The 13855-nt window shown below is 41.1% G+C and overlaps 1 protein-coding gene across 1 annotated transcript in view; it reads right to left on the bottom strand.

Annotated features, from left to right (window-relative positions):
• LOC110491720 (LIM and SH3 domain protein 1) overlaps window positions 1-13855 on the bottom strand; it is a 35650-nt gene that overhangs the window by 2022 nt on the left and 19773 nt on the right. Inside the window, exons 5-6 of the mRNA XM_036946599.1 lie at window positions 12308-12380; window positions 108-211 (exon numbers count right to left, since the gene is read on the bottom strand). Coding sequence (XP_036802494.1) covers window positions 108-211; window positions 12308-12380 — 177 coding nt within the window. The remainder of the gene's footprint in view (window positions 1-107; window positions 212-12307; window positions 12381-13855) is intronic.

Genomic DNA, 13855 nt, shown 5'->3' with positions numbered 1-13855 from the left:
AAAACGCTCCTACCATTGCTGCTCAGGGCACACAGAGGAAGACAAAGAACAGTGGACTATACTGTATGACATCATACAGTGATGTACTGCTCTGTGTTATTCCTTACCCCTCCACTAGGTGGTGGTACAGCAGCAGCAGAGGGAACAGACACAGGATCCGGCTGGGAGCTGTAGGTCTGAGGGATGGCTGGCTGCGGCTGCGGCTGCGGATCTGCAGACACAGAATACAGGATCAGACATTGCACACTCCACATTCTTCTAAGGAGATTCGAGGAACAATGTATGGCAATTACAATGATAACCTTTCGATTGATAAACACATTACAGTGATAACCATTAGATTGTTTGACTGGCAAAATATAAAAAGATCTAACTATTATACACAATAGTATACAGTAGCATCTAGATGAGAGGCAAAAATAACAGTTGATTTAGGGGATTTTCTTTGCGTCGATATTTTACATAATTTGAGAGGGTGATTTGCTCATAAAGTGATTTTAATATATGGTGTACTTTAATTAACAAGCTTTTTGTGTCATATAAACCTCAAAATGATGAAGTCAAGGAGATTTCTTCGATATGTAACAGGTTATAACACATCTTACAAACTTTTAGGGGTTAATTTGCAGACTGTTAAAATAACCCAAAATATGGTGTATTATAATTAAACCACAAGCTTTTTATCATATAAACCAAATTGATAATTACATCAGCTAGTGAAATCAACTCTTGGCAGTTCTGGGCTATTGTGACATCACCACAGCACAACAATGTGAGCCACAATAGATGGGGTGTTTTTGTTTGTGTATGAAGTATTTGGCAACAAGAATAAAACAATTCACAATCATTTCAGTGGTTTTGTTATCATTGCAATAGTAACATATCTTTCATGTCAAAAACATAGGTAGTGTTCATAATGGTAAATAAGCATTTTGCAAGGCTTTCCCAAAATTCGGACACAAATTTACATTCAAAGAACAAGTGAGACAAATTCTCACCGTTTTCACAGAAAACGCAGATATCATCAATAGCCACAAATTTGGATATCATAGAATTACAATTTTTTTTGATTGAATATAACTATTTTATTAAAACATTACCCCTAGTGAACAATAACAAGAATATCATTTTCCTACATAATTCTAAGATTTTTTCAGAGTGATTACAATTGCACTAGAATAGTTAATTTTTTATATATTTTTTGTTTGTTCCAGTATCTTCTCATTAATACCTGCGTTCTGTTTTGATGTAATGTTTTGATGTAAGAATGTAAATTGTTGATCTGTATTTTGATTTTTTGATTTTATTATATTATAAAAAAAACAATAGATGCGGTGAAGGAGTAAATGGAACGCAGACCATTCCATTGAGCAGATTGGCGCACAGTCAACAAATCTGATCTAACAAATTGGATATTCCTCAAATCCATCATGATTTATGTATTGTAACAGGCCCACAATGTGGTTACTTCAGTCCGATTTGGATATATTTGGCTGTTTTCGTAGCACAACATTTATACGTTTTCAGGTTTAGAAGAAGTAAATGCTAACTCTCATTCATACAAAAGTTACACTTAAATCCGAACTGGTTCTCCAGCAGATTAGTAAAAACGGTTCACCCGTGTTAAAAAATAGCCTCTTTCCCAATATTCAAATTACAACATCTCACTTTCTCCAAAATATTGCTGTATTTAAAACAACCCATAGAAAGCTGTTTGCAATTTCTGTTTAATCCACCAGAAAAGACAAACAGATATTACAACAAATGTTATGGTTAAACCCAAATATACTAATTCATATATTTTTAAATATACAGTGCCCTGCGAAAGTATTCGGCCCCCTTGAACTTTGCGACCTTTTGCCACATTTCAGGCTTCAAACATAAAGATATAAAACTGTATTTTTTTGTGAAGAATCAACAACAAGTGGGACACAATCATGAAGTGGAACAACATTTATTGGATATTTCAAACTTTTTTAACAAATCAAAAACTGAAAAATTGGGCGTGCAAAATTATTCAGCCCCTTTACTTTCAGTGCAGCAAACTCTCTCCAGAAGTTCAGTGAGGATCTCTGAATGATCCAATGTTGACCTAAATGACTAATGATGATAAATACAATCCACCTGTGTGTAATCAAGTCACCGTATAAATGCACCTGCACTGTGATAGTCTCAGAGGTCCGTTAAAAGCGCAGAGAGCATCATGAAGAACAAGGAACACACCAGGCAGGTCCGAGATACTGTTGTGAAGAAGTTTAAAGCCGGATTTGGATACAAAAAGATTTCCCAAGCTTTAAACATCCCAAGGAGCACTGTGCAAGCGATAATATTGAAATGGAAGGAGTATCAGACCACTGCAAATCTACCAAGACCTGGCCGTCCCTCTAAACTTTCAGCTCATACAAGGAGAAGACTGATCAGAGATGCAGCCAAGAGGCCCATGATCACTCTGGATGAACTGCAGAGATCTACAGCTGAGGTGGGAGACTCTGTCCATAGGACAACAATCAGTCGTATATTGCACAAATCTGGCCTTTATGGAAGAGTGGCAAGAAGAAAGACATTTCTTAAAGATATCCATAAAAAGTGTTGTTTAAAGTTTGCCACAAGCCACCTGGGAGACACACCAAACATCTGGAAGAAGCTGCTCTGGTCAGATGAAACCAAAATTGAACTTTTTTGCAACAATGCAAGACGTTATGTTTGGCGTAAAAGCAACACAGCTCATCACCTTGAACACACCATCCCCACTTTCAAACATGGTGGTGGCAACATCATGGTTTGGGCCTGCTTTTCTTCAGCAGGGACAGGGAAGATGGTTAAAATTGATGGGAAGATGGATGGAGCCAAATACAGGACCATTCTGGAAGAAAACCTGATGGAGTCTGCAAAAGACCTGAGACTGGGACGGAGATTTGTCTTCCAACAAGACAATGATCCAAAACATAAAGCAAAATCTACAATGGAATGGTTCAAAAATAAACATATCCAGGTGTTAGAATGGCCAAGTCAAAGTCCAGACCTGAATCCAATCGAGAATCTGTGGAAAGAACTGAAAACTGCTGTTCACAAATGCTCTCCATCCAACCTCACTGAGCTCGAGCTGTTTTGCAAGGAGGAATGGGAAAAAATGTCAGTCTCTCGATGTGCAAAACTGATAGAGACATACCCCAAGCGACTTACAGCTGTAATCGCAGCAAAAGGTGGCGCTACAAAGTATTAACTTAAGGGGGCTGAATAATTTTGCACGCCCAATTTTTCAGTTTTTGATTTGTTAAAAAAGTTTGAAATATCCAATAAATGTCGTTCCACTTCATGATTGTGTCCCACTTGTTGTTGATTCTTCACAAAAAAATACAGTTTTATATCTTTATGTTTGAAGCCTGAAATGTGGCAAAAGGTCGCAAAGTTCAAGGGGGCCGAATACTTTCGCAAGGCACTGTATGTTTCTACCCAATAGACTTGTTGCAGATAAACATTTGTGTGTGATGACGTAGTGCAAAAAAAAATCACTTTTTAATTTAAGTTTTCCTGTACTGAGTAAAAAAATCTCAAATTCAATGTGTTTCCATTGCATTTTCAACTCTACCGAGTTTTGTCACAAACTGTTGCGTTGAATAGCAAATGTGCCTACTCATATATGATGGTTGTTTTATCAATATTTGCACATAAAGGCATTTCCACCACCATTTCTCGCTAATACATTTTACAGACAAAAAATATCCCACTATGTCGAAGGAACAAATTATCTTTCGGCATTTATAAAATTATACCGAAACTACCACTTTTCATCACAGCTGTCGTGATAATTTTTTACAAGGTATGACTTTACTCGCATTAAAATTGTGGATGGAAACGTAGTTATTGTTGCAATAAACGGTCAGGTAAAGTCAGACTCGAGTCCAAGTCATGTGACTCCAATCCAAGAATAGTATTAAAAATGACATATCACATGACATTGAGGTAACTGTTCACGTGGTTCCTCCATTTGACTTTGAATCTGGTTCAGGAGAAGAAGAGGTAGAGGCTAGGAGCTTTTGGATGGATGACGAGGAGGAGACCTGGCTGACAACTGTGGCACGTTTTGGGAGCATGGAGAGGCCAGAGATACTGTTGCCAGACTAATAAATTGGGCTAAGGAACAGAAGATGGGTTTTGGAGAAAGGCCATCAGTGTGTGTTATGCAAGCAGTACAGCGGATGACGGCACGGAATGAGCTCGTTGAAAGGATAAACGTGGTTATGGACAGTGAGGAGGAAGGAGAAGAGCCGAGTGCAGTGGGAAGATGTGTGTTGGGGAAAAAAGGCGCCAATTACAAACCGTATTATGCCGTCTCTGATTTCTCAGAAATTGAACCTGACGAGACCTGTGGTGCAGGTGTGGTGAAGACCTCCGAGTCCGTGCCTCCCCCCGATGGTCATGCAAAGGATGATTCGGGCCCAGTGGGAGTGACATTTTTGGAAAAAGTGGATCCCTGCGTTTTGGCTGAGGCTGGGGTAGATAATAAGTTGGGTAATGTTAAATTGGTTAAGGTAGCTCAAAGTAGACTTGTGAGAATTTTCTGTGTTTCTTCTGTCCAGTGGGAGCGGGCCCTTCACATCACGCGACTAGGGCCAAGAGCTGTGACTTGCAATTGGGAGCAGGGCGCCTTTAAAAGGAGTGATTATTCGGGTGACGTTATGTGTTGAGGTGGAGCAAATTGAAAATTCCCTATGTCTGTGATGCCCGCCGTTTGGTGCGACGCAGACCCGGAGGCGAGCTTGGTGAAACTGAGAAGACACTGTCTGTCATTTTGAGTTTTGAAGCAGTCTTTACCTGATAAAGTGATGTTAGGATATGTCAGTTATCCTGTGAAAGTTTATCCAGTTATCCTGTTTGTGCCGAACCCACAAGGTGTTTCAGATGCCAAGCTTTTGGTCATGTTGCAGCAGTGTGTAGGAGGGAGATTCCCGAGAGAGAAGTGTGCTGGAGGGTATGGGATAAAGGAATGTGTAGTATCGGTGAAAAAAACTGTGTGTCAATTGTGTGTGTACTCATGTTGCTGGGGATCACAAGACCCCGGTGCGAGAGAGACAGGTTGAGGTTGCCAGGGTCAGACTAGAACAGAAGGTTTTGTATGCTGAGGCAGTGAAGAGAGTAGAGGATGATGGGTCAAAGGTCAGACGTAGGCTTAGGCCAATACAGAGTGATACGAATTTGTGCTTCAGTAAGGTTGGCTTCTTAGCATTCATTCATTGTAATCACAGAAAATAGATGTTGTGGTAGCAGCTGCAGAGAAGTACAGTACTTGGGTGTACATGGTTTTACTGCAGAAGAGTTACAAAGTGTGTTGAATAAAAGAGTCCCGTCCTCCCAGGCCGTCTGTCTGGTGTAGGATCAGTTACGGTCAAAGTGGTGGAATGGGGGTGGTGATTTTTATTTTTATGAAATAGTGGCATATATAGTGTTCGAGACCGATTCAAGACCAAGACTGGAGCGAAAAGAGTCAGAGTCAAAGCCAAGACCCAAAGGGGGGGCAAGACCGAGTCAAGACTGAGACCGGGAGGGGGACGAGAGGTACAAGACCGAGTCAAGACCGAGACCTGAAAAATGCGAGTCCAATTCAAGACCATGATTGTAATTTTGTCAAATCGTCCCCATAACAAGAGTTCAAATAGAGCCAGTCTAAAAAAATTTACTAACCCAAAAACAGTGGGGAACAATGAGAGCCTTCTACGCTTTAAGGGAAAATCTAAGGATTTATAAAATAATACAAATAATTATTCATATTATTCTTTTCAATCATGTTCTGATTTAATCTCTTCAGGATTCTTCTTTGGTGGACTCTGAGGGGATACATCTAGCTAGCTAAGTCAGCGACTGGCGAGGGCTAGGATCAGAAGCTTGATAGAAGGCATCTGCCATTCAACTGTATTAGGGCAAAATGTTGGAGTGACAGTGGAATCAACCAATTACATTGACTTGTAGTGGGTGGGACCGTTTTAACAAATATGTATGGAAACAGGTCACTGTAATAGCGGGCATTAGTTTTCCCAAGGTCTCGCTAGCTAGCTTTTATTGTAGGCTAGTTTGCAGCGGCTGCAGCAGGTGTTATTGAAGAGGATGATGTTGTTTATTTGTTAGCTTCTCCCTTTTCAAGAATAACTTTCAACAAGAGGTAGTGGAACTGTGTTTTTTTTATTGCTGTTTGCATGCTGGTAGCCATCTCTTTGAAAATAACTTATGTGTGTGACACATTGTTGCATTTCAACTTTAGATCACTGGTTACTTTGTGTGCTAAACCTGAAAAGATGTTTTCCACTGGGAAGTAACAGTTGAACATTTCGACTGGGAAATGCTTAACCTAATGGTTGTGTTTTTGTATTCTTAGGACTGGGACCTACTGGCTTATTATGTCTTAGTGAATGGACTGCTGTCTTTCCATCGACCCTATGCAGTGGTGTCGCGGTGCCTGTTGAAGTGGGTCCTGTGTGAAGGAAAGGCTGTTTTCCCATCGATTTTTCAGATTTTCACTTTCAACATCACACTTTCAAAAAATGTTATGCTGTAAGTCTACAACAATGCTTAACCACATCGGCAGACCATTTGAGGTCTGGGAAAAAATCATCAAAAATACATTTATGGAGGGTGTAGTTGCCCTTTTAAAATTCAATTGACCAAAGCAAATGCCCTCCCCATTGACACAAATCAGCATTATATCATTCTATCAGATAGGACTACAATGCAGTCAACATTTAATTGGGATGTTTTTGGGGGGTAAGCCTTTAGAAATGTTCATGCCAACCGCGCATGATGACTGAATTGCACATCGCAAATTGGACCAACATTTTTTTAAACCTGGTTTGCATACCCACTGTTGCCTTAGTTAGCATTTACTGGTAGATATAAGTTGAAAGTCTTTCCTACCTACCGCCTACCGATGTCATTCTTCTGTGAGGTGCTCCATCCCTTATGAAAAAAGACTGCAGTAATTTTGGAGTGTAACTGCAGTTACAGTGCAGTATAACTGTAGTTCAACCTCAGTACACTGCAGTTATTTCCGCCATCACTGCACCCAAAATACCACAGTCGACTGCAGTCACTGAAACCTTTACTGCAGTTTCAAAACTGCAATCAGCCAACTTCAACCTGAAAGAGTGTGATATCTCCGGCTGGCGCTTTCATCCCGACCGCCTGGAGAAACACAGGCAGAAATGTGCCAAGGTCGCCTCCAATGGCAAAAGACGGGGGTTCTACGACTCCAGCGAGCACCGGTGTACAAGGGCACCAACCTGGATGGCTTCATCAAGCAATCTATTGATCCATGTATCATGTAACGCAGTGTCGCTGTCCTCGAAGGCTCCCTGACCAAGACAGTTTATAACTTTACCCCTATTAGAGAAACCACTTATTTTCACCTCAATCAAATCAAATGTATTTATATAGCCCTTCGTACATCAGCTGATATCTCAAAGTGCTGTACAGAAACCCAGCCTAAAACCCCAAACAGCAAGCAATGCAGGTGTAGAAGCACGGTGGCTAGGAAAAACTCCCTAGAAAGGCCAAAACCTAGGAAGAAACCTAGAGAGGAACCAGGCTATGTGGGGTGGCCAGTCCTCCACCTATTGAAGAAATATGAATCTGAATTATTTGGATTTATCAGTGTATTTCAAAGAAAATATACAGTACCTGTCAAAAGTTTGGACACACCCACTCATTCAAGGGTTTTTTCTTTATTTTTACTATTTTCTACATGGTACAATAATAATCAATACCTCAAAACTATGAAATAACGCATATGGGATTATGTAGTAACCAAAAAAGTGTTAAACAAATGTATTTTATAGTTGAGATTCTTGGCTACCACGCTGTGAACAGCATGAGAAGAATCCGTGCACATGCGCAGATGCTGTGTTTGACCGTTGCAGAGTGTACCTTTAAACTGTCTTCTTCTATGACCATTCGGGTTTTCTCACACAGGTTTGAATGGGAGATGACTACAGGTAGTCTTTAATTGGATATTTCGCAACGAGAACATTTGTTGTAAATACTATTTTTTTTGTTGCAATTGATGTACAATCATCAATAGCCGTTCATTTAACTTGACAGGATGAAAACATTGAAAATAACACTGTTGTATTTTATCTTCTTTTAATGTTGATTAATAAAATGTTGCTGTTTAAAATGTTGAAATCATTAAAACGTAAAACTTTTATTGTTGTGTTGGATGTACTGTATTCAAAGCCTACTCTTTGGGTAGACTGGTTCTACATTCAACCATGTTAGCTACATAGGCTGCGTTTAGACAGAAAGCCCAATTCTGATATTCTTTCCACTAATTGGTCTTTTGACCAATCACATAAGATCTTTTCACATCAGTTATTTTTCTGAGCTGACCTGATTGGTCAAAAAAATACCAATTAGTGAAACAAAGATCAGAATTGGGCTGCCTGTCTAAACGTAGTCATTGTAGTCCCTCTTGCCAGCTTAATATTGGCTGGCTCAAGAGCGGAAAGAAAGATTTCAAGATTGGCTTGATTTGACAGTGTTGCATTAACAACCAATTAGCTTTCTAAAGCAGAAGCAGAGACATTCTGGCACATAGGCTGCTTTGGGTATATTAAGAAAAACAATGATGACACCGGGACACAAATTCTGAAATATTCTGTGTTTTACTCAACATAATGAATTGCAATGCTTCATAGCAAAATTTTGAATGGAATATTATACAGCACGTTCGGAAAGTATTCAGACCTCTTCCCTTTTCCCACATTTTGTTACGTTACAGCCTTATTCTAAAATGGATTTAAAAAATAATACATCTCATCAATCTACACACAACACCCCATAATGAAAAAGCAAAAACAGTTTTTTTCCCCATCTATAAAAAATACAAAACGGTAAGTATTCAGACCCTTTGCTATGAGACTCGAAATTGAGCTCAGGTGCATCCTGTTTCCATTGATCATCCTTGATAAATCATCAAATCACATTTTATTGGTCACAAACACATGGTTAGCAGATGTTATTGCGACTGTAGCGAAACACTTCTAGTTCAGAGGGTGCAGCAATCTAACAATTCCACATCAACTACCTAATACACACACATCTTAGTAAAGGAATGGAATAAGAATATATATGTATAAATATATGGATGAGCAATGACAGAGCAGCATAAGCAAATACAGTATATACATATGAGATGATTAATGCAAGACATGTAAACATTATTAAAGTAACCAGTGGCCAATGATTTCAAGTCTGTATGAATGCAGCAGCCTCTCTTGTGTTAGTAATGGCTGTTTAACAGTCTGATAGTCTTGAGATAAAAGCTGTTTTTCAGTCTCTCAGTCCCAGCTTTGATGCACCTATACTGACCTCGCCTTCTGGATGGTAGCGGGGTGAATAGGCAGTGGCTTGGGTGGTTGTTGTCCTTGATTATCTTTTTGGCCTTCCTGTGACATTGGGTGTTGTAGGTGTCCTGGAGGGCAGGTAGTTTGCCCCCGGTGATGCATTGTGCAGACCGCACCACCCTCTGGAAAGCCCTGTGGTTGTGGGCAGTGCAGTTGCCGTACCAAGTGGTGAGACAGCCCGACGGGATGCTCTCAATTGTGCATCTGTAAAAGTTTATGAGGGTTTTAGGTGACAAGCCACATTTCTTCAGCCTCCTGAGGTCTGCTGTTTCCTGAAGTACACGATTATCTCCTTTGTTTTGTTGACGTTGCGTGAGAGGTTGTTTTGAGTGCCCTCAACTCCTCCCTGCAGGCTGTCTTGTCGTTGTTGGTAATCAAGCCTACTACTGTTGTGTCGTCTACTTGATAATTGAGTTGGAGGCGTGCATGGCCACGCAGTTATGGGTGAACATGGAATACAGGAGGGGGCTGAGCATGCATCCTTGTGGGGCCCTAGTGTTGAGGATCAGCGAAGTGGAGATGTTGTTTCCTACCTTCACCACCTGGGGGCGGCCGTCAGGAAGTCCAGGACTCAATTGCACAGGGCGGGGTTGAGACCCAGGGCCTCAAGCTTAATGAGGAGCTTAAAGGGTACTATGGTGTTGAATGCTGAGCTATAGACAATGAACAGCATTCTTACATGGGTATTCCTCTTGTCCAGATGGGATAGGACAGTGTGGTCGATTGCATCGTCTGTGGACCTATTGGGGCGGTATGAAAATTGGAAGTGGGTCTAGGGTGACAGGTAAGGTGGAGGTGATATGATCCTTGACTAGTCTCTCAAAGCACTTCATGATGACAGAAGTGAGTGCTATGGGGCGATAATCACTTAGTTCAGTTACCTTTGCATTCTTGGGTACAGGAAAAATGGTGGCCATTTTGAAGCATGTGGGGAGAGCAGACTGTGATAGGGAGATATTGAATATGTCCGTAAACACACCAGCCAGCTGGTCTGCGCGTGCTATGAAGACGCGGCTAGGGATGACGTCTGGGCCGGCTGCCTTGCAAGGGTTTACACGTTTTTATATCTTACTCACGTCGGCCACGGAAAAGGAGAGCCCACAGTTCTTGGTAGCTGGCCATGTCGGTGGCACTGTATTATCCTCAAAGCAGGCAAAGAAGGTGTTTCTACAACTTGATTGGAGCCTTTATGGTAGAGTGGCCAGACTGAAGCCACTCCTCAGTAAAAAAAGGCACATGAAAGCCCGCTTGGAGTTTGCCAAAAGGCACCTAAAGGACTCTTGGACCATAAGAAACAAGATTCTCTGGCCTGACGAAACCAAGATTGAACTCCTTGGCCTGAATTCCAAGCGTCATGTCTGGAGGAAACCTGGCACCATCCCTACGGTGAAGCATTTTGGTGGCAGCATGCTGTGGGAATGTTTTTAAGTGCAGGGGCTGGGAGACTAGTCAGGATTGAGGGAAAGATCAATGGAGCAAAGTGCAGAGAGATCCTTGATGAAAACCTGCTCCAGAGAGCTCAGCACCTCAGACTGGGGTGAAGGTTCACCTTCCAACAGGACAAGGACCCTAAGCACACAGCCAAGACAATGCAGGAGTGGCTTTGGGACAAGTCTCTGAGTGTCCTTGAGTGGACAAGCCAGAGCACGGACTTGAACCCTATTGAACATCTCTGGAGAGACCTGAAAATAGCTGTGCAGGGACGCTCCCCATCCAACCTGACAGAGCTTGAGAGGATCTGCAGAGAAGAATGGGAGAAACTCCCCAAATACAGGTGTGCCAAGCTTGTAGCATCATACCCATGATGGCTCAAGGCTGTAATTGCTGTCATAGGTACTCAAAGTACTGAGTAAAGACTCTGAATACTTATGTAAATGTGATATTTTCGTTTTTAATTTTTAACCAATGTGCAAACATTTCTAAAAAAAACAGCTTTTTGCTTTGTCATTATGGGGTATTGTGTGTAGATTGATGAGGAAAAAAACTCAAATTTAATAAATTTTAGAATATGGCTGTAACGTAACAGAATGTGGAAAAAGTCAAGTGGTCTGAATACTTTCCAAATACACTGTAAATAATACATATTTCTTATTTTCAAAATATTGTACTTGTGAATGATGAAATTATTGAATTCTTAATTTCTGTCAAGTTGCATCACACCACCAATTAAATATTTCGTTCGTATGCACAGTGCTTGTATTTCCAACTGCTCTATTAGGACACCATTGATTGATTACTAATTGCGCTCGCCTGTTTCTTCCCAGCCCAAACCAGGTGCTGCTGTCAACTGGAAGCCGATCTTAAAGTTTCCAACTTTATGCAACATTTCAGAATAATTCATTAATACATTTTTGGTAATGACTTGGAAGTATGGCCTAATACTACCTAATACTATAGATGCAAGGAAGACATAGACATTTAAAACAATTTGTAGTATTAGGACATCAGGCTGCCTGATAGTGGACTGTGTACTGAGAATGGCAGTGAGAAGCATTATTAGCTTATCAATTGACTTTTCTAAAATCGTGAATAGTAGACCATATGAGGAAAAAAATGGTTGGAAGCAATACTCAAGTCAAAATGGGCTTTTGGGTTATTTTCTCTTCCCCCTCCCTCCCCAACTTCCTCCCTAACCTCCTCCCTCTCTCTTTCTTTCCCTCTCTATATATCCAAATACTTACTTCCAAATGTCTATAAGTTAGCTGGCATACCCAAAATAGTATTTGAACCCAGCCAGGTCTGTTACAGTATGCTTTTTATTGTGTGTGTGTGTGTGTGTGTGTGTGTGTGTGTGTGTGTGTGTGTGTGTGTGTGCGTGCGTGTGTGTGTGTGTGTGTGTGTGTGTGTGTGTGTGTGTATATGCGCGTATGAGTGTGTGCACGTCGCATGTGCATGCATGTGTGTGGAGTATTTACCTTGACTGGCATTCACTGGGGGTGGGGCATCACTACTAATTCTGCTCTTCTCAAATTCCTCATGATACTTTATCTGCAAACAGACAGACAGACAGACAGACAGAACGGAGACATCATACATTGTACTGAGAGAATACTGCACTTTATAGATCGTTCCAGAAGGGGTCACTATGTTGCCAAATTCTGCCATCAACAACTTAATAGTCTAGGTTTGTGTGAAGTACCATTTTTGGAGGTATTGAAAAAAACAAAGAGGAAATTACAGTTCAAAGACAACAGTGATTTAACAATGAATACGTTTGCAACCAAGTTAAGCCCTGATCACATAACTTTGGTAGGAGGTTTGCTCTAAAGTTCTGAAACGAGATCACTTTCCAATCCACAACCATGTGCTAAGAAAATCCTACAATGGTTCCTTTCCTTGTTTCCTTTCCTTCATGACAACTGTCTTAAAGGGCTGGATAGGGTTAGTAGTTCTCATAAACCAGTAGAAATTGTATCTAGTAACCCTTATAGGAGACAAGTGGCCATGAAAGGAAAGGAGACGATCTGTCCGAACTGTGTTCAACTACTGGAATGCAGCCATTGAAATTTGAGGATGGAGGAAACAGAGGACTGAATGTCCAGAGGAAGCGAAGTGCAGCCCTGTGTAACCAACTCGTCCTCAAACGACCTGAAGTAAACAAGCTCGGGAACTCAACAAACTACTAAGGAGCTTTAGAACGAGAGAAAAAGAGGCATAACAAATATAGAGTGTATGTAAAAGACAGAGAGAAAGACAAGAAAACAGAGAAAATAGCTAGAATAGAATAAAGAAAAAAACAACTAGAAGCAGACTGAGGCAAGCATTCAGAAAAATCAAAGAGAGATAAAGAGTTAAGAATGTGAGACGGGCAGAGAGAGAGGACATATCTAGACAGAAACACAGAGAGTAAGAGGAAATAATGAAAGGTGAAACATAAACAGACAGAATTAGGAGGGAGTCAGTGGAGGGGATTATGTTAGTCTGACACTTGAAGTCACATTTCAGACATTTCTTAGGGCCCCAGAAGGAGTTGCCCTATATGGTCAAACTCCCTCAGCTATGAGGAGAAAGTGAATGTCCACTCTCAGTTTGCTGCTGTTCCCCAGATAGACACTCTCACTCTCTCTCTCTCTCTCTCTCTCTCTCTCTCTCTCTCTCTCTCTCTCTCTCTCTCTCTCTCTCTCTTCCCCCTACTCTCTCTTGCCTTTTTCTATATTTCCCCTTTCCCCTCTCTTCCCACTCCCTTCTCTCTCTCCCCCTTCTCTCTCTCTCCCCCTTCTCTCTCTCTCTCTCTCTCACTACCCCCTTCCTCTTTCGTATCTCTATTTCTCTCTCTCTCTCTCTCACCCTCTTTCTCTCCTTGGAGCAGCAGTAGCAGAGTGGAATGAGGAGAGATAGTGTTGAATTCTAGCCATGGCTCTCCATTATACCTCTAGGGAATACTACAGTCTCTAACAGTCTCATTCTTTTAGCCTTATCTGATATATGATATAGAGATGGAATGAGATAGATTGAGCCAGTCC

Source organism: Oncorhynchus mykiss, chromosome 16 (genome assembly GCF_013265735.2).
Source record: "Oncorhynchus mykiss isolate Arlee chromosome 16, USDA_OmykA_1.1, whole genome shotgun sequence".
Classification (NCBI taxonomy): Eukaryota; Metazoa; Chordata; class Actinopteri; order Salmoniformes; family Salmonidae; genus Oncorhynchus; species Oncorhynchus mykiss.
The sequence above is the reverse complement of the archived record's forward strand: the minus strand, read 5'-3'. Positions and strand labels throughout refer to the sequence as shown.